Consider the following 23,774-nt stretch of genomic DNA (forward strand, 5'->3'; position numbering starts at 1 on the left):
GCATACACGGAGGACACCCTAGAACGTTCTGATTACTGGCGGTTTTATTGAGTTAGCGGCATGTGGGAGGCCTTCCCATGGTCAGCAAACGCAGGCATTACAGTGCGGAGTCCAGAGGGAGGACAGGCTGGGTGAAGGGACAGGAGGGCCTTGAGGCCTGGTCACCTGCTGACATGCAGAGCTCTCTCTAGGCCTATTGCTCTTCTTGGGGGCCGCAGAACTCAGACACCCCCATATTTGGAGAGGCAATGTTCACGTCTCATTTCTCCCTGAAAATAAAAGGAAGGGAAATGGAAGATGAGGGCTCAACATTCACTGAGAAGCAGCAACCAATACTCAAATTCTTATCAACAAAGAAAGAACATCCTTCGAAGGAGAAATAAAATGTCCAGTGATTTTCTGGCTTCGTGCCTGGGCTCTGGCTACCGGAGCCATCATTCCCAGGCTGGATATTCTGGCCCGTCTCTGGCCCCCGGGGACCTGCTGGGCCCGGAAGGGCGACAGGTGAGGCCTGCATACTCACCAGTTGTTTTGACGGTATTCCTGAAGGGCTTTCTCTGCCACAGTCTCCATAAATTTAGGATTGTTCCTGGAGACTTCTTCTGGGACCATCACAGTGATGGGGTCGGAATCAAAGAGCTTCACGACCACCTTCGTGAGGCCAGAGGGACCACTGGAGTTGGAGGTCTGGGAGCTCACCTAGAAGGAAAAACAGTAAGAGGAGACTGAAATGCTGGTTCAGATGGACTCATTTTGCAACAAAAGCCAGGCTAAAATCTGGACAGTCGACCTCTTTTTTGCTTTCGACTAACTTAGACATCTGTACAACCTCATGAACAGAAATGCTCTAATTCAGAGTCCCTTGTTTGTAGGTGCAAACACTGTCTGCAGAGGACCAGCCCACAGGGATCCCCACAGAGAAAAATGGTTTCTGAGCCACCATGTTTTCTTTGGGCGGCCACTGCCTGGGCCAGTGGCAGAAAAGGAATCGGGGACAGAAAAACAAAAAAAGAGGGTTCCCAGCACTAGAGAGAGAAGCTTTCCATCACCAGTAGAGAATAATGCCCCGATTCATGAGGCATCCGACATAGCACAGGGCGGCGGGGCAGCTTCATGGAAAGAGCATGGGCTCCCCAGTCAAGCACACAAGTTCAAACGCCCAGGCGAGTTACCCAGCACTTATTAAATCTTGGGCAAGCTGTTGAATCTCTATTCCTTTCCTCAATCATAAAATGGAGGCATGAGGCCTATACCTCACTGAGTGAGGAGGGTTCCCTGCAACCGTGTACCTAAAAGCTCTTATGTTTCTTGCCATATGACAAATGCTCAATCCCTTTAATATCTTCATCCCATCTACTCCCAGGGAAGGTTCACATCGCATCCAGATCATACCCCCGAGCTTCGGGGAGCGGCCAGGACAGGACTCACCGTAGTGACCTGGAGATAGAATGGGTCCTCGCTCTGAGTGAGATTAGCCAGCCGGGACACCCAGCTAAACTGCTCATTCAGCTGCTTCAGCAGAGAGGACGTGTTGAACATCTTCTCCTGGTAGGACTGCAGCAGCTCATCGTATAGCTTGGTGAATTTCTCTGCCATCTGGAGGGAGTTGTTGAGTTCCTGTCGCAGCTGCTCCTGAGAGGGGCTGCTGCCAGCACAGTCTGCCCAGAAATGAGAAAAAGGCAGACATGTGAAAGGAAAGCTAAAAAGGGATAACAAGCATGCATGGAAATCCGTCCTCGGAGCCAGGACCGAAAGCAGGGCTACTGTAAGTGTCAAAGGTAACAGAGCTCATCCTGGAATGTAAATCAGCACGCAGCTTCCTGCAGCCATCAAGTCTTGCTCTGGAAAACAATGTCACCTGACCTAAACAGTGTCCTTAGAGACATCGTTGACTTACCTCTGGAAAACAATGTCACCTGACCTAAACAGTGTCCTTAGAGACATCGTTGACTTACCCTTATCTCCTTGGAGACTGGCGACAAGCAGCACTGAGCACACTCTGAGAAGCACTGATCTCGGTCTCTGTGCTCAGACCCGGACCTGCTCTTGCTGCCTAGTCCCCAATGGATCATTTCCACAATGAAGGACAGGTTACTTAGAGCTACGACTTGTGGGCCACCTACTCAGTACCACTACATAAGTGCTTTAGATATCCACTATCTCCAATTGTCATATCTATGCTGCCTTTAAGTATTACCAGTGGTGAAACTGAGGACCATAGAGGTAAATCCATTGCCTAAAGTCATAGAAGGAATGATTCATGGGGCCAGGCCCTTCCTACTCTGAATCTGTGGCTCTGGAAAATTCTCCAAGCCTGTCTTTGGAGCATATTTGTAGGGTTGGAAATCTAGTGTCAAGAGTCCATGAGGCAGAAGGGCTGGCCAGGATCCTTGGGACACAAAGCACGGCAGTCTATTGGCTGGGGCCCCCCACTTGCCCATCTGCCAACCACGGCTGGTCACCACGTTCACCAGAGGGACAGAGAAGACACAGCTCACCCGTTTTGGTTTTTGAATGCCCTGCAGGTTTCAGACTGATAAGAGCTGGCACCTACCCACTATCTCTTTAAAAACTGCTGAATTTTGGGGTGCCTGGGTGGCTCAGTCGGCTGAGCATCCGGCTTCAGCTCAGGTCATAAGCTCATGGTTCATGGGTTCGAGCCCTGTGTCAGGCTCTGTGCTGACTGCTAGCTCAGAGGCTGAAGCCTGTTTCAGATTCTGTGTCTCCCTCTCTCTCTGCCCCTCCCCTGTTCATGCTCTGTCTCTCTCTGTCTCTCAAAAATAAATAAATGTAAAAGAAAACATTTAAAAACTGCTGATTTTCTTTCTCTAATGTTTTCAAAAGTACCCCAAGCAGGCTATATCAAACCCAAACCAAGTTAGCGGAAGATAGATCTTTGCACACTGCACTGACTATAAATGATTAGCCTAAGTTATTATACTAAACGTAATCATTTGTATTAAAATTTCAAAACCGTTAGGTGGGGGTAAGAAACAAAACCCAGGTTGAAAAGATAGTATAATGAATAATCTTAACTCTTTCACTAGGGGAGGATGAAAAAATAAGGAAAGCCATTGAGAACCAAGACTGTCTGGAGCAGTGGATCTCAACTGGGGTCTCTGCTGCCCCCCAGGGGATATTTGGCAAGGTCTGAAAATCGTTTTGTTTGTCCGGACTGGTGGGGAGGGGAAGTTATTGGCTCCTGGTGGCTAAGTAGCCCACAGGGCACAGGACAGCCCCGCACGACAAAACAATGACTTGGTCTGAAATGTCAGGAGTGCCGAAGTTGAGAAACCCTGGTGCAGAGTGTCCGGGCAGTGCGTGCTCACTCGGTTGCAAGCGCCTTCAGTAAGAGGTGGTGACTCTCAGTGCAGAAGAGAAGGCAGTTTAGGTAAGCTGTCATCAGTGACCATGAACGTCAGTGCTGGGTCGGGGGGCACCTGGGGGGCTCAGTAGGCTGCACGTCTGAATCCTGATTTTGGCTCAGGTTGTGATTTCACGGTTGTGGGTTCAAGCTCGGAGTCTGGCTCTGCATGGACAGCGTGGAGCCTGCTTGGGATGCTCTCTGTCCCCCCTCCCCCCACCTTCATGTTGGTGCACTCTCTCTCTCTTTCAAAATACATAAACTGAAAAAAAAAAAAAGATCAATGGTAGGGGTGCCAATTTGAGCCCAGGCATCTGTGCATCTCTTCTTCTGGCCCTAAACAGGACTTTCTTGTGGCCAAGCACTGTGTAATTTCCGCAACTCTAACTATGCTATTTTATGGGGAAAGCCCGGGAGGCTTGGTTGAGTACACATCTATGCTTCATACATCAGCCTCTCACGGCACTTGTATTTATTTTGCAGTGGCTTCTAAAATTATAGGAGTGAGGCTAGAATATTTAACTAGACTCTGAAGGCTTGCTCCGGCAAACCCGAACGTATTGAGAGCAAAGCCACAGACTGATCTGCTAGGTAGAAGGGGACAATTAACTCTTTCTGAACATGGACCCTCGTGTGCCAGGGACCGTTCTGGATGCTTTTACAGCTGTTACTCAAAGAAACAAGAAGGTAGTTGATGAGCAGATCTAATAACACTGAGGGCTACAGCTGAAGGGAAGTGCAGTCGACCCTCGAATGTGTCCACAGCGCAGATTCTATACTAGGCAGTACTGTTAATGTTGTTTTTCTCTTCTTTATGGTTTTCTTTCTTTCTTTCCTTCCTTCCTGCTTTTTTTCTTTCTTGAATGAGAGAGAAAGCAAGAGTGTGAGCAGGAGTAGGAGAGGGGCAGAGACAGAGGGAGGCAGAGAATCCGAAGCAGGCTCCATGCTCAGCACAGAGCCCAGTGCGGGGCTCGATCTCACGACTGTGAGATCGTGACCTGAGCCAAAATCAAGAGTCGGACGCTTAACCGACTGAGCCACCCAGACACCCCATCTTCTTTATGATTTTCTTAATCACTTTTTTCTAGCTTACTTTAAGAATACAGTACATAAGACACGCTAAATATGAAATACATGTTAGTAGCTGGCTTATGTTATCGCCTCTCCTAACCCCCTCATTATTCAAGGCTCAACTATGTTTCCCTTGCTTCAGGGACCAACCAACCAAAGGGAAGCGAAGGGACCACTACCAGTGACCCATGTGTGCGAGGGACAGGACACCAAACACCGGTTAAGAACACATCCCCAACACCTACCTCTCCAACGTAAGAGTGTCCTATAATCTTAGGAAGTTACTCAACCATTCTGTGACTACGAGCTTTCACTTCTGTTAAGACAGGGACAATAACTGAACCCAACTCAGGGTCATTCTGAGGAAATGTTTGCAAAGTGTTTACAGCAGTGCCAAGAGTACGCATCATCTGCAGGGCAAATGCCAAAGTTCCATCATCTGCAGGGCATAATGAGGGGGTCAAACAGCTGGGCCGTCGGGAAGAAGATAACGGGGGGAATGAAAACATGCTGTCTCCCAATTTCAGGGACAGCCCTACATCTTACCCTGTGTCTACGGATCAGGGCCCAGGCAGAACAGGGCCAAGGACCCCCATGCCACACCGCCACAGCCAGAAGGCAGCAGAATGGAATTTCAAGTCCCATGTGTCTGACCCCACAAAGGGAGCTCCAGAGAGGGACCAGGGACCCAGGACTCTCCAACTCACCCACTGACAAGATCTCCTGGCACTTGTCACACTGGTCCTTCATCCTCAGGCACCCTGTGGAGTTGTGACGGATCTCTTTGCACACAGTACGGCCTTGGTCGTCATCTAGAGACACAGGAGGTGAGGGGGGTCATGCTGGGGGCCCACACAGAGCAATACAGGGATGAGTCACCCAACCCCTCTGACCTCTCCATGCGACTGTCTGTCCCTCTGAGATGCTTCTGTGGGCAGAGCAGGCTGGAAACCAGTCATATGCCTGCAGGACTGATCAGGGCTCCCTGGCCCCGCCTCCCACCATCTCTGGGTGATGAGGCCCTCTCGCTGCCGCACTGCCATAGCTCTCTGTGCCTCTCTTTGGCATCAGAACCCATTTTTACCCTGTATTTCATCAGGCCCATTTCTCTCCCCCAGTCAGTCAGCAAGCCCCTTGAAGGCAGGAATAGGGTCCTCCTATCAGCCTCTTTATAATGCAGGGCTCCCCACATTACAGATATGCAGTAGATGCTGTTCGATTCAAGGTCCTTCTGTATTTCCAGACCATTTCAAGCCAACAAACTGCAGCATTTAGGAGATGGTGTTGGCCAACCATGTCTATTAGTTCAATGAAAAAAATCACTTCTAAACATATTGCCGTTTCATGTCCATATTAGACTTCATTCACTGAAACAATATTCATTGCATGCCCATTCTCCACCAGGCCTCAGGGTTATAGTCATAAAATTTTCTAAACTGTAATATGGACTCATTATATAATTTGTCATCAGTATACACATGGCATCAACATAAAGGCACCTGAGTACCTAAGACAAAGGCTGTCTGGTTCTCTAGCAAGGACTAATCAATGTCATGCCCACCAGTGGCTGGAAGGGTAATGGTATACTTGGAAAGAAGAAGATTCCAAGTCCAGCAGGGATAAATGTGACTGGGTCATACTTTATCGGCTGTGAACACTTGGACACACTCTTTTATCTCTCTGTCATACTTTTCTCCTCCTAAAATGGGGATGATACCACCTTTATGGAGTTGCTAGGGGAAACTGAGATGACACACGCCAAGCCCCCGGCAATGTGCTTAGAATCTACTGAGCTTCTCAATAACCTGCTGGTTCCCATCCCTTAAGAAGAAGGAGACATTTTTCTAACCTTCCGTGAATTCCGTTGGGAAGTGGTAGGGAATTCTATGGAGGTTGACGTCCATGGCCTGTTGAGCCTGGTGTATCATGTCAAAGAAGGGCTGAAACAGGTCATGGAAGTTCAAGGGCTGGAACGCACGGAGAGGCATTATGTTCCGGGCGAAACGGGACTTGGGATTGAGGAAGAGAGGCCTCCTCTGGAATGGGCTGAAGGGTGAGTAGTAGTAAGTATCCTGGGGTTCCCGGGTGAAGAATCTGTCCTGGAAAAGCTCATCCATTATGCTGGACGCCCGGTTGAAGCTGTCCTGCATGACGTCCAGGGCGTGGGTCTGCTGCCGGTCGTTCTCCAGCAGGGAGTCGATGCGGTCGCCATTAATCCAGAAGTAGAAGGGAGAACTCTGGTTGAGAAACTCCTCAAGCTGTAACAGGCAAAATGAGGAAGTTAGGAGAAGGTCGCCAAGGTCCCAGCCTCCTCCTGGCCTCCTCCTGGCTTCCTGTTTGTCGACATGAGCCTGTCCTGGCCCCTCACTTTCCCTCGGTCTCCTCGGTCATGGCACGTGACTAAAGGCCCTGTTAGGACTGGCCTCTTGACCCCCCCAGCTGTGGGTCCAATGCCCTTCCATCCTACCCACCCAACAGGGAAGAATTTAGGAAGACCTCCGAGGACATGAGATGCTCAAACCCCTGTCACCTGAGACTAGTCTCTTTGACCACGAAGGATCCCCACACCCTTACTCAGCCAAGGGCCAACGGACAGCCTTCAATTCATGAGCTCTAACCAGGCGAGGCCCATAGGGGAGGATGAGATCAATATTCATGTGCTAAAATTCTTATTTCCTTCTGCACAGGGCACAGGGATTTGCTATACCACGAAGCTGTTTGTTATATTATCTTGCTAATGATTTCTAGAGAAGAATCTTCTAAGAAAGAGATGGCAAATACCTGGCACATGTGCTTTTGAGAACTTCACGTGGGCAACTGATCATGGGTGCTCCGGGTGCTAGTGCAGCCCAATGCAGCTGATCAATTGCATCAGGGCATGTGAAATGAAGCTGTGGTGCTGTGATTTATAGTAAGAAATGTATATTTGGTCTTTGTGGGGTTCTTAAAGCCCTTAGGAATATAATAAAGGTCTTTTGTTATGTTAACAAGGTGGCTTTTGGAAAGCACCTAAGGATGGGGGCTATGCCCCCTAAGGAACCAACCCAGATTCGAACAATTAGAATGAGGAATTCTTAATCCCACCTCCTGATATCTGGGGATCCGGGAGGGGCTGGAGGTTGAATCCATCCCCAGTGGTCAATGACTTTAATCAATCATGACTGTGGAAGGAAGCCTCCAGAAAATCCCTAAAGGATGGGCTTGAGGAGCCTCTGGGTTGGTGAACATGTGAAGACACAGGGGAGTGGCGGCCTCTCAGGGGGCATGTTAGCTCCCCACCCTCTCCCCAACCCTCATCCTAGGCATCTCTTCTTCTGGCTTTTCTGAGTTACATCCTTTTATAAGAAACCGACAGCCTAGTAAGTCAACTGTGTCTCCGAGCTGTGAGCTGCTCTAGCAAATTAATTGAACCCAACGAGGGGGTTGTGGGAACCTCCACTCTGTAGCCAGTCAGATAGAAGCACAGGTAACAAGGGTTGAAGCCGGGGGTGGGGAGGATGGCTTTGTGGGCCGGAGCCCTTACCCTGTGGGATCTAATGGGGTCTCCCAGGTGGACAGTGTCGGAATGGGGCTGAATTGTAGGCTGCTGTGGGGGAACTGCTTGGCGTGAGGAACACCCCCACACGCTGGAACTGGGTGTAGGACCATAGAAGGGTATTTCACTCAGTTCTCCGCATCCCTCCCCCTCCCCCACCGCTCAGAGCCTAGCTGTCCTCAGCAATGTGTCCCCTGTCACCTGTTGGCCAACCAGGCCTGAGCCGCTTCGGCAGACGCGAGCATAGAACTTCATGCAGGTCTGCTTCAGGCACGGCTTACACTCCTCCCAGAGGGCCATCATGGTGTCATTGCACACCCCCTCAGACGCCTTCAGCTTCATTTCAGAGTCCTTGGTCTCGCTCAGGGCATCCTACAGGGGACACAAGGCCAGATGAGCCCACGGAAACCACAGGCTCCACGCTTTCCAAGGGGGCATGGTGGTGCCCAGCCCTCCACCCCTCAGGGTGGGATGGCCACACGGTGTGCTTATGTATTTCCTCCTTGGGCTTCTGCATTCCCTCATTCACCTGGAGTTCCCTCCCCACCTGCTTAAATACCTTCTCGACTTCAAGACTCGGCGTTTCTTTATGGGTTCTGTCCGGTGCTGCACTTATTCTGGACCCCGGGATTTACCACTCCCTTACTCCTAATTTTCTATTCTCCACTTTCGGTGTTTAAATGTTGTCTTCTGAAGCTTCCACGGATGCCCTGAATCTCATTTGTCTATTGCAGTCACAATCCCTGGCATGCAATGACAATAAGCAAGCTTTCTCAATCAGTCATGGGGCATCTGGGTGGCTTGGTCAGTTAAGCATTGACTTCCGCTCAGATCATGATCTCATGGCTTGTGAGCACAAGCCCTGCATCTGACTCTGTGCTGACAGCTCAGAGGCTGGAACCTGCTTCACATTCTATCTCCGTCTCTCCTCCCCCACTCTCGTTCTCTCTCTCTCTCAAATAAATAAATACTAAAAAAGAATTAAGGGGCTCCTGGGTGGCTCAGTCAGTTAAGCATCCAACTCTTGGTTTCAAGTCAGGTCATAATCTCACAGTTCGTGAGTTCGAGCCCCACATCAGGCTCTGTGGTGACAGCATGGAGAACTACGTGGGTTTCTCTCCCTCTCTTTCTGCTCCTTCCCTGATGGCTCTCTTTCTTTCTTTCTCTCTCAAAGTAAATAAATAACCTTAAAATTTTTTTATTTAAAAATTAAAGTCACAACAACTATCAAAACTCTCTCACACATCCGTCTCATTTGGTCCAGTGATTCTACAAGAACCCATCCCAAAGAATTCCTGCCATAGAGGGAACATCCCTATGCATGAAGATATTTGTTACAGAGTTCATTTATGGCAGAAAAAAAAATACTGGAATCAACCTGGATGCTTAAAACTAGAAGGCAAGTCAAGCAAACTGTGGTACACACAGCGGCTGGAGAAGTCGTTGGGTGACGGTGTCCGTAGGTAAGTTCTCAGTAGTGTAACAAGCATTTTTTTCACGTTAACAACTCGTGATTTTGAATACGGTGGCTGTCAAAATAGTATAGAGGGGAAAATGTAGTCAAAAACAGATCAGCTGCTGACACTCCTCATGTAAAAGGGTGATGGAAAACTTTTGTCTTCTACTTTTCTACATTAAAATCTCAACAAATGAATGTATTAACACTTCCAAGAATGAAATAGACGATCCACACCCCAAAGCAAAGCTACACTGTGAAGATGGGCAGGAAGACATAGACTTATGAGTGATCCTTCCCCTGTTCCAGGTCCCCTGCGCCCCTGGCTCTCTGCTTCCACTGGAAAGGCCCTCACACCGCCTACCGGGCCAATGCACAGCCGTCAACTGTCCTGCCCTTTTCCTCTCTTCCCTGTTCACGTATTCAAGACCTACGAAGTAATGGAGTCTTTTTCTGAGCGTGATGTGCTTTATCACATAACCTGGAATGTAGAATATCAAACTCTGATGATAGCCACAAAAAGTCCGAAATAAACCTCCTCTACCTGAGCTACCTGAGGATTCTCATAAAATGTCAAGAAAAAAAACCACTGATGCCAGGGAAGGGGCATTCATTGTCAAAAGAAAGAGCTGTATCCAGTCTGGCATTTCCTGAAGTGGCTTCCAGCTATCGAGAGAGAAAAAAGGATGCCCTGATCAATTCCACCTGGAACACACAGGGTTAGATGAAATTCCACAAACCTCTTCGCTGCAGAACTTCTCAGAGCCTTTGTTTTTATGTATTTATCTACTCTTTATTATCATTTTCTCTTAGTTTTTAAATGTTTAAAAAATATTTTTAGAGAGAGAGTGCATGAGCAGGGGAGAGGAGGAGAGGAGGAGAGAGAATTGTAAGCCTGATGTGGGACTCGATCTCACAACTACGAGATCATGACCTGAGCTGGAATCGAGTCAGATGCTTAATGGACTGCGCCACCCAGGTGACCCCTCAGAGCCTTTAAGATGCATTACTATGCATTATGGGTTGTGAAGGTAGCAGGTGACCCCGACTCAGCATTCCCTTCATTAGGGAGGCAATGGGAGTGGGTTTTAGGGTACACTTAAGGGGACTACTGATTTTTAAAATAAGTTCATTGCATTATGGTGTTTTAGTTTTGTTGAATCATTAAGCACAGGCTAGACCTGGTATTTTCACTGTGGGACTTAGGTGTCTCTTTATGAAACAGAACTCTAGAAAGCCATGGGGCAATACAGTGTGTGCCTGCCTTCACCCCAAAGTATTGTCCGTACCAGATAAGCTCCCTGACGGCAGGGCCCCAGCCCCCTCCTGACCTGGGACAGACCTTATCCAAAGCCTACCTTGGAGCTTTCATTGTCTGGGCTTTGAAAAATCTATTGGGAGTCTGGGCATCATTGGGCCCTGCACCAGGCTGGTAAAAAACCAGATCCAAGGGCTCACCCCTGGAAGCTTTCAAAACCAAAGAAACTTTCTTTATTTCTTAGCTGCAGCCCCAGAATCAGCTGACACGGGCCTGGAAAGGCTGAGGGTCACCGTGGCAACCCCGAAGGGCTCTAACTGCAGGAGCCCTGCCCACCACTCCTCCGTCACCGGGCTGTCCTTACCTCTTTCTTCTTCTTGGCTTCTTCTAAGTTGCTGAGCAGGGATTTGCGCTCTTCGTTTGTCTGTTCTATCAGAGTCTTTATCTGTTTCACACCCTTGAGAGCATTTTTAATTTCCTTGTTAATGTACTTACTCCCCTCAGTGGACATTTCTGCAAGAGAAGGGCCAGGAGGTAGAGTGAGGAGAAAGGAAGAGAGAACACTGGGGGATGTCATTCTAGAACATTCTAGAATCAGCCAGAAGGGTCAGGAAGGCTGGCTCGGTCTAGGGGTTGTCGAGGCTGGGAGCACCCTCCATGGCAGGCAGCCTTCAGGCCCCAGCTTTGCCCCGACACGAGGTCCCGTCCCAGGGCTTTCTGTGGACTCGGGGCCAACATAGTGACTACATCAGCTGCTCAGGAACACCCCAGAGGAGGGACCGCATGCAGCACCAGACCTCTGTGCTTGCCCAGCCGCAGAAGAAAACTTTCAAGGAAAAAAAATCCTGGAAGTGTGACTGTTTAAACATCAAAATGTAAAATATTACTTGGGATACAAGTGTTCCTGGTATTTGGTGTAACCAAACATCCGAACTTCTTTATTCCATGGTGCTAAGGGATGGGGGACACAAAGATGAATGAATGGGCACCGTTCTGAGAGGAGACAGTGATAGAGACACAGGCGCGACAAAGGCAGGGAGACAGTGTCGCCAAAGTGATGAAGGACTAACAGCTAAGGCTCTTCTGGTGGTTATCCTGGGCCGGGCACCAAGTTCGGCCACTTCACACACCTTTTATTTCATACTCTGTGCACTGACATCATCCCCACGGTATTTGTGCGGAAAAGGAAGCACGGTGAGATCAGATACCTGCCTCAGGTCACCCAGCTCAGGAGTCACAGGGCAAGACACACACCTGAGTCTGATCTCAAAGTCTGACTTATCAACCACTACCTCCGGAGAAGCAGTCAGCTTGCAGGACGAGGGTGGGGAAGAGGGAAGACAGGTTTCAGGAAGGGCCTGGCAGAGGAGGGGACCCCCGGCTGGATTCTGAAGGAGGATGGTTCCCCTTGCCTGGCTGTGGAGCATTGGGGTCCTCGGTGGAATGGCATAGGATATATATTATAGCAGGTGCAATGGAAACTTACAAGGCTCAAATAATCCCGGCTTCACAGCCCTTCGCGGGGGAGGTGTGGGCCCCAGGACAAGTGGGCTGGCAAGGGAAAAGCCTAAGAGGGATGCAGCGGCATCCAGTGCTTTCCGAGCACTTGGGATACCCCCCAAAACTACCTTGGAGCCCTCCTGACCACAAGAACCTAGCTTGGAGTCTTGGAGTGAGGGGGCTCCGGGAGGGATGGGCCTGAGCAGAGCAGACCCGGTGCACAGGAGAAAATGGCTCTGACCGTGAGGACATGTGGTCGAGGCGAACCCCTGTTCCACTCACCCTGGAGCTCCACGTCTGAGATGGCCTTGTCTCCCAGAACCCGTCCATTCTCCCCGGCCAGCAGCAGCCCCACCAGCAGTAAGAGAGTCTTCATCGCTCCTGCCTCTCCAATTCTGGAATCCCAGCAGGCCTCTGTTTGTGGAGAACAGGAGACTGTCATGGTAACAGCAAGACAGCCTGCTGGTTCCAGGCGCAGCCTGCAGCCTGCAGCAGCTCCCGGGGGCCCTGCCCTCAGCCAGCCCCTTGGCCGCAGGACTGTGTTTATCCCAGGGGAAATTGGGAGAAAAGATCAGTCTCGCCACCGGTCACCTTCAAAAGAAAGCGGAGGCGGTGGGTACAGGGAGGAACCATAGGAGAAGCAGCCTAAGACAGAAGAAAGAATTCTGGAGTCAGAGCCCTGGGCGCAGGTCCAGCTCTGCCCCTCCTCCCACTCCTCCCCCTCCCCTCCCCTCCTCCTCCTCCTCCTCCAGAATCGCTGACTAAGTCTGGACATGTGCTTTCTGCATCCAGAAAGGATGTCTATCTGATGATACCTGCTCATATCAAATAAACCCTTAAAACACCTCTGGGGGATGACTCACCCGGCCCTCTCCTTCCCCACCCCTAACGTGGGAATGGCCTCCAGAGCTCAGCAGCCCCCCTGCTGTGGGCACTACTAATCCTGCCCACAGGCATCACCAACCAATCATAATACCTTTCTCCCCACTGAGCCTTAACACCACCTAAAGCTGCTTTTCAAGACTAGGAGGCAGTGACAGCCCGCCCTTTGGGTCGGCAAAGGAAAATAAATCCCATCTTCCATCTCTTGCATGAGACCTGAGCTAGGCTGCATGCATTTGGGATATAAATACAGGACAGCAGGGGGTGGGGCAATTGTCCTCAGAGAGGAGGGGGGCAGACAAAGTCAAGGTGTTAAAGGGGGGTCCCATGCCTCCCCAGGAGAAGTTTCCTCTGGATGGACATGGGCCTCTGTCCTGCCAAGTCCTTTCACAGGGCTGGCCCTTTAAGCCCACAGAAGGGTGCCCTGCCAAGGTGCCCCTGCCACCACTCAGCTGACTGCTCGGAGCCCAGGACAGCCCAGTCTTACACAATGGACCCTTTCCCAGAAGCTGAAGTTATTGCCTAAAAAGGAACCCCCCTCCCCAGCAGCCCATCTTCTGGCCCCCCCGCCTCACTGCTTATCTGAATTCACTCATATTCCATAGCAGATCAGGGAGGCGGGGTTCCCCCCGCCTTTTCTTGAAATTGTGAACATCTACAAACTGCCCTCAACTCAGCAGGTCCGTATGGACACTTGGTAGCACATTAATAAAGGATGCCTCTCCCAGAAAGTAATTAGCAAAACAGCCAAGCTGTGGTTCCCAGACTGGCCACACAGAGCAAAGGAGCAGCGTAGGAGAAGAGAGTGGGTCATCGCCTTCCCCAAAGATGGGGTGGGAGGCTGAGCGGGGTGCTATTTCAGACCTGCCCCGAGTCCCAGGGCTCATGGGCTCTGGCTGCCCTGGCTGCTCTGCCTGAAGCACCTCAAAGAGAAACAGAGCTTTTGTTACACCAGAGAGAGAAAGCCAGCAAGAACACCTCTCTTGAAGAGGTCCCTGGATACTTCTCAGAAGTTCATACAAGAACCTCGGAAATAGGTTTGGACCATAAAAGCACGGAATGAGGAGTCCTGAGATCTAGCAGCCAGTACAGAGACTCCCACCAGGAACCTGGTGTCCCCTGGGGGGCCGACCAGTCCCAAGCTGAGAAATCAATCAGCCTCCTGCCCGATCGCTCCACCTCAGAGGGGAAGCAGACCCCAGAGGCGAGATGGGGCTCCCCAAGGTCTGCAGCAGGCCGGCCACCCCAAGATGAGGACCCAGCCCTCCCAACCTCCAGCCCAGTGTTCTTTCCTTGACACTAAGTCAATTAAATCTGGGCCTTAGTGTCCTCATCTGTAAAATGTCCCCAACATGGACCTCAGGGATGGGACTGTGTTCTGTAAATACAAGGGTTTTATATAATCATAGTAAATTCTGACTATGTCGAAATCTGACCTAGGACCAATTGTGGGCTTTAGCAATATCTGTCAGGGAAGTAGGAGGAGGTGGCATGTTTGGAGAGGGACTGAGGGACTGAACCGGGCACCCGTGGTCCCTCCCTGTGTGGCTTTGCTCTGGTGCAATGATCAGCTCCTTTACACTATTTATGAATCAGCAGGTAGTGGGGAGGGTTTTGTTATCATGCTGACTCTGATTCTGAATGTGAGATTGATTCTACTAGTCAAGTCCAGCACTGGAACGGGGACCGGGAAGTGCCTGCAACTAACTGCCAGCGCTGACTGTCCTGGGGGCCTGGCCGCCAATCTGCTGATTGGACAGGCTCTGCCAAGGCCCTCCTTTTCCCCACTGCCCCCAGGCAGCCTCTTTCCCCCCAAGGAGGCTTAATGCTGGGAGAGGGATCCCTGGGAAGGACACAGAGACCTAAGCAAAGTGGTCATCCAGCTAGCGGGTTGCACAGTTTTTAAAGCCCAAGGCCCATGGTCCTATCCTCCCACCTCCCCACAGATAGAAACTAAACCAGAAACTAAAATAATGCACCTGAAATTCACACCATCCGGAGGCAAGTACTAGCACTGTGGTAATTTCCTTCTATTTTCTAGGCATTTGTGTACAATCAGATCCCTTATACCCACTACCTCCAAACAGTCTTTAAACGCACCCTTTTGTGGCTGTGTAATAGTCCATTTTCTGGTGTACTCTATTATGCAAGGTTGGGCATTTAAATTGTACGTAGTTTCACACTGTTATTATAATGAACACTCCTGCCATATTCTTTCACTGTATCTGTACTCATTCTTAAATTCTAACCCTCTCTCTTTTAAAATCATCATCATCATCATCATCATCATCATCATCATCATCATCATCCTCAACAGCTCTTTTTTTTTTTTTAGGTCCAGAAATTCTGGAAGATCAAGGCTTCAGTTCTAATCCTGATTCTGACACCTACTTGCTGTTTATCTTGGGAGAGGATCCTAAACCTCTCCAGGCCTCAGATTATCATCTGTAAAATGAGACAGTTGGACCAGACGTCTGAGGTCTGCCTGAGGATGCTCCGTGACTTTCCTCGGATGTATTCTGGTGCATTAGGAAGCAGAAAGGGTGGTTGCAACATGTACTTAAAAGCCAAACATAAACACACTATGGAGATAACTAGAGAATTCCGGAGCAAGCAGGATGACTCAGGCAGGCCAGCTGACAATCAGCACCGGAGATCAGTACCTGTGCAAGGAAGATGCTGCAGGGAGGCCCTTCGTGCGGACCGGCTACGCCACTCCCTAGTCTGGGAACCCGGCTTTAGGCATTAGTTCTCCAAGTCTTAGTTTCCCCATCTTTGCAAAAGGAGGGTCATTCCACCTGTCCTGTTTACCCTATAGAATTGTGGCTGGAGCTAGCCAGCACAGTCCCGGCCGGCGCGCCACCCCCTGCCATTCCGCCTCTGGCTCGGCGGCCTAGTGATGGGGCTCGGGCCATCTCCCTCCCCTGGTCTCCCGACTCCATCCAAAGCGCTGCTCTGACAGCCTTGGGAGTACCAGCGATTTTCCCGTCCTCGCCTTGTTACCACCCCCGCCCTCCCGTGGGTCCCGGTGGGGCTCTGCGCCTGGTAGGCGAGGTGGGGACATCTCACCGGTCAGCGGCGCCAGCGATGGCCGGCGACGGTGCGCTGCTTCTGGCGACGCGTGGTGAGCACCGCGAGGCGCGCGTATTTATAACGCTCAGCCTCGTCTACACCCCCTTTGGGGCTGGCTGCAAACCTGCATGACTCACGCCCAAAGAACGCCGTGGAATTCACCGGGAGCTTTCTGGAAGCCGGCGCCAGAGGGGATGCGGAGGTGGGGGTAGGGGAGTGCCTCCATACAGCACCGGACGGGGGCGCGCGTAGGGTGGAGGGGAGAGGAGGCAGGGCATCTGCACCGCTAAAGGCCAGCTCCGGTTCTGGGGCAGACAGACTCTGGGTGCTGCAGTGCACCGCTCCCCCGACCCCCAGGGAACTCGGAGTTGGGGGAAGGTGCCCCCCAGGAGGGGAGAGCTTGAGTTCACATAACGCTGCAGGGCGAACCCTCCACTGGGTGCCAGGGGTGCCCTGCGCTCCTGACCGGTTCCCAGTCCAAAATAAAACCTAAGGCTTTTTTTCACATTTGAACGCGAGCCACTCCTCTTCTTCCACTTAAGTAGGAAGTGTCAGAAATTAATGCGGGTGGGACGCGGAGGGTGTTGTGCTAGAGAGGGGCACACGGGAGGAAGGAAACGACTTCTCCAGCACCACAGTGACCGTGGTGGTCCTTTGGTAGACCTGCTGGCCAGGAGGAAACAGAAATGTGTTTTTAGCCATGAGCAAGAGCACTCATTTGGGGAACCAAAAGTCCCCCTGAACCTTAAGCTAATTATTGTCCATATCCACCCGGGGCCGGGGACAAGCAGAGTGCGCACCATGGTGTGGGACTCAGCAGCCCCAAGCTTGGTTTGATGGCTACTGCAAGTGTTGAACAAGGGTCCTCAAATTTTTATCTTGCACCTGGCCTTGCAAATTCTGTGCAGGTTCTGTTTGCAAGGGGGCTCACCCAGCTCCTTCTGTCTCAGTTCCCTCTGCTGACAGGAGGGGCTTACTTCTAGACTCCCTTTGGCAGGGGGCTTTGATGTGAGAGAAGGAGCCTTCACAGGACTCCCTGGCCCGGAGGGCAGCACCCCAGATGCCCCTCAGGTATAGCTACTGCTTGGGAAAGAAACAGAGCCCCCCACTCTGGAACCCCAGGACATTTGCACACCAGGTGAAAAGTCCAGCTGCCTGAAGGTTCCACACTGATGGGGGAAGATGGGTAGGCAGGGGGGATTAGGCAGCCTGGTTTGGGTGGACGACTTGGAAAACCATGTGAGATGTAAGGGTTTAGGGGAGAGCCGTATGGAAGGGGACTGGGTTTTCTGCTCTCAATTTCAGAGATACAGCTTGAGGCCCAGTTCCTGATTTCCTGAGGTCCAGGGACGGCTAGGACCCCGCCTCTTTTCCAGAGAGAGCATGGATAAAGCCTCTAGGCCTTGAAAAAGTGGAGGCACTGGAGGTGGGTGGATGGATTCCTCACTAGTCTCGGCTCTGCCCAAAGGTGCTGGGTAACCTCAGACAACCACTTTGCGCTCTGGGCCTCAGTTTCTCCCATCAGGACAATGAAGAATCTATCATGCGTCATCTCTAAGGTCCCACTCAACCTTCCAGAGACAATGCCAAGCGTGGGAAGATTAGCCGAGCAGAAAAAAAACTGGTGAAATTGTAGAACAATATTTCTTTCCTGAGGCTTCCTTTTATTTTTCTTTTTTTAAAAAAAAAGGTCTAATCATCAGTAACAGCTACATTTTCTATGGGAACTGCCTCCTCCTTAGCATATCAATGACTGAGGTCAGGAGCTGTTTTTGAGCACACTCTTTGTAACTTTTCTGTTCTCTGGCTCCCCCAGCATCCGGCATAGGAGGCATAAATCTGTGATAATTATATTTGTAAAAATTAGACTTTGGAGGACAGGCAAAGAGATCCGCCTTAGTCAGCTGAAGTAGGGCAAGGGAGGAGAGGAAGAAAGGATTTGGAAGAAAATAACACCATTCACAGCCATGACTGTGGTCGTCCGGGAATGATTACTTGATTACTCCAGCTACTAAGCAAACAAGGCTCAGAAGATTACACTCGAAGGGGAAAAAGTGCAAATTTTCAAAGCGCCAAAGTGCATTACTGGAGTTTGAATGTTCTGAGTAGATCGTAGAGGTCGACTGGTTCAGCTCTCACACCTTACTTCAATGCCAACTCCCCACCACCAACTACAACGTTCCCCCCAGCTGATTATTCCGCCTCTGTTTGAATGCCCCCGGTAACTGGAAGCTCACTACCTGTACGTAAACGGTTGTCTGGAAAAGCTGTTGATAGAATTAGGTTCTTCTGTTGAGTCAGAGTCTGGCTCCTACAAGGGCTAGCCCCAGGCCCAGCACCGTCCTTTGGAACCATAGAGGATAAACCCAGTCCATCACCCTCCTGCTAGTCCTTCAGATATTTGAAGGCTCTAGTCTCTTCTCCCACTGACCTCCAGGCTTGTGGCTGCCTGCCCTGTCCTTGTTTGCAGATTCCTCCCCAGCCCTTTGGCCTTCTGGACCTTGCTTCGCTTGACGCTCTGAGTCCAGCCATGGGCCTGCCAATATTGGGGGGAGGGGCGCTGACTACCTTTCCCCTTGCTCAAATGCTCTAGATAAGCTTTCATTCAGCTGCTGAGTCACTTGGCTGATTCATAATAGAATTCATCATTATCTTTGGCAGATGCTGCTATTTAATCATTTTGCTCCCATCTTGTGCAGTCTGTTTGGGGTTTGTAGCTTGATTTTTTCCCCCCAGAGCAGGGACTGTCGGGGGGGGGGGGGAGGGGAGGGAAGTAAAGAGCTTTACGTTTATAGATTTATCTCTGTATGCTTTGCCCCACCATCTCTCGCCTGCTTCAGCAATATCTTTTTTATGCACCCACATCACTGCCACACTTTCCAGCTAGTGCCAGCAGCATGACAGCTTGGCCACCGTCGATATAACTGGAACAAGCTAGAAATGGACAAAAACAGTAAGTACCCTGTTGTCTGTAATTAACAATTCCTCTCCCGGCTCGAATTAGTGAATGAGTAGTCAATTACAGACCTATGGGGAAAAATCATGCATATTAAGCTTATATACAGTAAACTCAGCCCACAGCTGATGCAGAGGTATCCCGAGTACTTTTTCAGGGTCTCCCCGAAGTACAGAAAGGTTCACTCCATCAGTTGCATTTCCCTATCTTCCCATCTAGGGAATATCTTTTTGGGAAAAGAGATGAAACTAGCCTTTCCCGAGTTGCTTATCGTAGGAATAGACAAATATTACTTATACTATCGTTGCTGTTACACTTGCTGTTGACTGACTACATGGTCTAGATATCACTCCAGAGTTGGTCAATTCTGACATTAAGATCCAATTCTTAGATTAATGGGCTTCTTTTTTAAATTGGCCCCCTGGTCTGTCTCAGATAAAACCTACTTTTCCCACAACCTCCTGGACTCCAACTAGTAATTGTTTTAGATCCATGGTTTTCAATGGAATCACTTGGGGAGCTTTAAAATTTACCAATGCCTGAGTCCCGGCACCTGAGTTTCCGATTGAATTAAGCTGGAGTGCAGCCAGAGAGCAAGCATCAGGACTTTTTAAATTCTCCAGGTAGTTTTAATGCACAGACCAATGTGAAGACCACTGCTTTCCAGTTTACAAGTTACTGGCTTCAGCTGTGCCCAGTGATCCTCACTGCATCTCTGTGTCCCTGTTAAGGGTATGTGGTATTATTCTACTTTTATAAAAGACAAAGCTGGGGATGAAAGGAATCTTAGCAGAGTTTGCTGACACTGAGCTGCGATCTGCCCCCTGATCAAGTCTCCGTCCTCTATCCTATTTCTAAGGTGATGTGTGTTAAATTCCTCCTCCTCTACAAGACAGCCCTTCAAACATTCAAGAACAGTCCTTCTATCTCAACTTAGACGTGTTTCCTTATACACGTTCTTCACTCTCTTCTAATAGAGAGGTCGCCAGATACTTCACTCTGCTCCTTCCTGCCTCAAGGGTACTCCGTTTTGTCATTGTTTCTCTGGTGTGGCTTTAGGACCCAGCTTCGGGTGGCCAGGCAGGAGGGCAGCCAGATACTTACAACCTGGGATTTGAAACTGAGGTCCCTGTGCCCCCGAGTCACCTAGTCACCGCCTGCTTCCTTTTACATTATGTTGTAACACATTGTGCTTCTCAAATTGGTTTATACTGACTCCCAGGCAGACTGTGGGGGTGAGGACAGTACACAAAGACACAGAAGCATTTGACTGTACTTTTACTCAGATTTAGGGAGAAAAGTTAATATTTAGTGAGTGATCAATCTTCCTTCCTTTTCTCCTTTCCTTTCTTCCTTTCTATCTTTATTCAGTTTCTCCTTAAATCTCATGCTTCAAAACTAATGGAGTCTATACATAAACATATATTGAGAATGTATGAATGTATATTTAGATGTATAATATATATACATCATATATTACATATATAAACAAGTAAGGGGTATTGCCTTTTTTCTTTCTAAAAATAAATACAAAATCATATTGTACATATTGCTTATTCTTTCCCACATAATAGAAAATTATGGATATCCCTCCCCCGTAATGCATAGATCGATTTAAACCAGGCTTTTCTGTAGCTACATATTTTATTCAGCCATTCCCATTTTTTCTGTCACTTCATATATATGTTGCCGCATGAAACAGCCTTTCACATGTATCCCTATATGTTGTGCCTTTTCTGGTAGAAGATAGATCCTCAAAGTGGAGTTGATGGATGAAAGGGACCGTGTAGGGTAAAAGAGAGTTGCAGTCTTCACGTTAATCTATTATTGCCTGATGGTTTTGTTAAAATGGTGCTAACTCCCACTCTCTGAGAATGTGCATTTTTCAGGTGATCATCAGACCAGATGCTGCTGGATTTTTGCATTTTTGCCAGTCCTGGTGCATGAAAATGACATTTTCCCACCTTAATTCCTTCACCTATTTGTTTCAACTAATTGTTTTTTAAAACATTTTATTTTTAAGTAATCTCTACACCCACTTTGGGGCTCGAACCCACAACCCTGAGATCAAGAGTTGCATGCCAGCCGGGTGCCCCTCAACTAATCATTTTTAAGTGAAGTTTCCTCTTCTGTGACTTGACTATTCACATTGTTTGCTCATTTTATTGGACTTTGATCCCTTTTTCTTATCAATTATAGGAGCACTTTAAATAAATAAATTTTAAGTGTGTGTTGCAAATGTTTTTACCAATTTATTTTGTGTCTTTTCCCTTTGATTATGGAGGCTTTTACATTTTTTATGTGGTGAAATTTGGTTTTTCCCTTTATAGTTTCTAGGTCTCCTGTCTTGTTTAAGAATGTCTCACTGACAGCTATTCTCCTAATTTTCTCCTAGTCTCTTGTTGTGTCAATGTTTGTATTCAGATATTTCATCCAAATGGAATATGTGTGTTTTTGGTGTGTGTGTGTGTGTGTGTGTCTTTATGGTGTGTGTGTGGTATGTATGTTGTGTATGTGTGTTTGTGGGGTGTGTGTGTGTGTGTGATGTATGTTGTGTGTGTGTGTGTGTGTGTGTGTGTGTGCAGGAGAGAGGTGAGGCAAGGATCGAACTTCATTTTCTTCCAGATGTACAGCCCATCACATCAACATGATTTATCAAATAACCTACCCTATTTGTACCAAGTTGAAATGCCAGTTTGTCATCTGTGAACTTTCCAAAATAAATTTGGACCTGCTTTAGGACTTTCTAGTTTATTCCTCGGATTTATTTTTTTATTCATGTGTAACATATTGTTTTCATTACAGAGTCTTAAAATAATAATTGATATTGAAATCTCCCTCACTTTCCTTTACAAATTTTTTTGGCTCTTCTCAGATGCCAAGTCTTCTGTATGAACTTTGATTTTGTCCAGTTTGAAAAAAAATGGTAATTGTAATTACAATTGCATGAGAGATACATCCTGGGTTTAGAAAAATTCACATTTTTGTATTCATTCTTCTAACGCAGAAGCATAACGTATGTCTAGAAGCAGTTTAAACTATTATTTTTGTTTCTAGATAAATTTTTCTTTTATCAAAGTCAGATAGGTGTACAATTTGGAAATACTAAATAGTAGAAAAAGGACCAGTGCAACAGCCCTCTGCCACATTCCCTGACTCCAGGCTGCCCCCACGCCCAGTGCCAACCCAGAAAACCATTACTTCTATATTAAAACAAATATTGTTTTGTCATGTATGGTATGCAACTTTTACATTGTTTTTAAATTTTTATTTGTTTGTTTTGAGAGAGAGCATGTGAGCAGGGGAAGGACAGACAGAAAGAGAGAGGAGAGAGAGAGAGAGAGAGAGAATCCCAAGCAGGCTCTGTGTTGTCAGCACAGAGACCCACAAAGAGCTCAATTCATGAGATCATGGCCTGAGTGGAAATCATGAGTCCGACACTTCATCGACTAAGCCACCCACTGGTCCCTACATGGTTGTTGTTGTTGTTTTTTTTTAGAGGAACAGTTTTAAAGGTATTTTTGCTACTTCTGTCATTATGGCAGTGGAAAAGTTAGAGAATCTTGACTAAACATAGTATACTGAAATTTATCAGATTAGAGTTCAAGTGTTCCCCACTTCCATTCAGCTGTGTGCTCCCATTCTCTAAGACACGGCTAGCGTGCAGTAGGTACTTAACAAATAAATAAATAAAGTAGGTTAAATTATCTGATTCAATGTTTCAATGAGTGAAATCTAAGATCCCAGGTTTATTTTAGTAGTCTTCTATTTCCGATTCATATCAAAACTGTAACATCCACAAGGTTAGGGAACATAGCTGGTGCACAACTCTGGGTTATGTGTTTGGGTAACAGATGAACAAAACCCGTGCGCGGCCCCATACCAACTCCATCTTTTTCTCTGAATTACTAAGCTTCATCCTTTGTTAGTGCAACTGATGGTGGATCTAAATATCAGGTTTCAATTTATTTCCCCTGAACATTATCTTTTATAAGTGTACTGGAGACACCTGTCAAGACTGTTTTGAATTTTGTTCTTCCAGTTTTCAATAAGAAACAAAGAAATAAGCATGCTTTCTGGGTCTCCTCCATCCAGAGTATAGATGGGAACATCCATTAGGATTCTTGTTATCACATTAAACCCAGTTTCTTGAAGGCCTGCTCTAAAGTAATTTCTATGTTCCAAATCCTTTGGGAAATAACTTCTTGAAAAGCATCATGTCCCTCCAGTGCTGATAGTTCCATTTTAATATGTATGATTCTTCAGGCACCTGGGTGGCTCAGTAGGTTGAACATCCAGCTTCAGCTCAGGTCATGATCTTATGGTTTGTGGGTTCAAGCCCCACATTGGGCCCTGCACTGACAGCCGAGAGCCTGGAGCCTGCTTCAGATTCTGTGTCTCCCTCTCTCTCTGCCCCTCCCCCACTCATGCTCTGTTTCTCTCTGTCTCTCAAAACTAAGTAATAAATATTTAAAAAATTTAATATGTCTGATTCTTCCACCTCTGGATAAGGGGCTTTTCCAGTCCTCTTTGCAATAATGCAAATTATAGAATTCCTGCAAAGATCCCCTTCTGTTTTCCAGTAGATGGTTTGGCTAAAAGACGCTTCTCCGTCCTACACAGCATCGGGGTTCCTTCTCTTCTCATCTATATCCAGCCCCAAATGAGGTCAGCCACTCT

At 48.3% G+C, this 23,774-nt stretch overlaps 1 protein-coding gene across 1 annotated transcript; it reads right to left on the reverse strand.

The window, feature by feature from the left end:
- Nucleotides 1-22: 22 nt before the first annotated feature.
- Nucleotides 23-16,244, reverse strand: CLU (clusterin). The gene is made up of 9 exons (XM_029938327.1): nucleotides 16,136-16,244; nucleotides 12,467-12,598; nucleotides 11,049-11,197; nucleotides 8,172-8,342; nucleotides 6,285-6,693; nucleotides 5,143-5,247; nucleotides 1,429-1,658; nucleotides 524-699; nucleotides 23-269 (listed from the first exon to the last, which is right to left on the reverse strand). Exons 2-9 carry the CDS (start codon nucleotides 12,558-12,560, stop codon nucleotides 260-262), a joined length of 1,344 nt encoding a protein of 447 aa, XP_029794187.1. The 5' UTR covers nucleotides 12,561-12,598; nucleotides 16,136-16,244; the 3' UTR covers nucleotides 23-259.
- Between the last annotated feature and the right edge of the window lie 7,530 nt (nucleotides 16,245-23,774).

The sequence above is a fragment of the Suricata suricatta genome, chromosome 1, assembly GCF_006229205.1.
Source record: "Suricata suricatta isolate VVHF042 chromosome 1, meerkat_22Aug2017_6uvM2_HiC, whole genome shotgun sequence".
NCBI lineage: Eukaryota > Metazoa > Chordata > Mammalia > Carnivora > Herpestidae > Suricata > Suricata suricatta.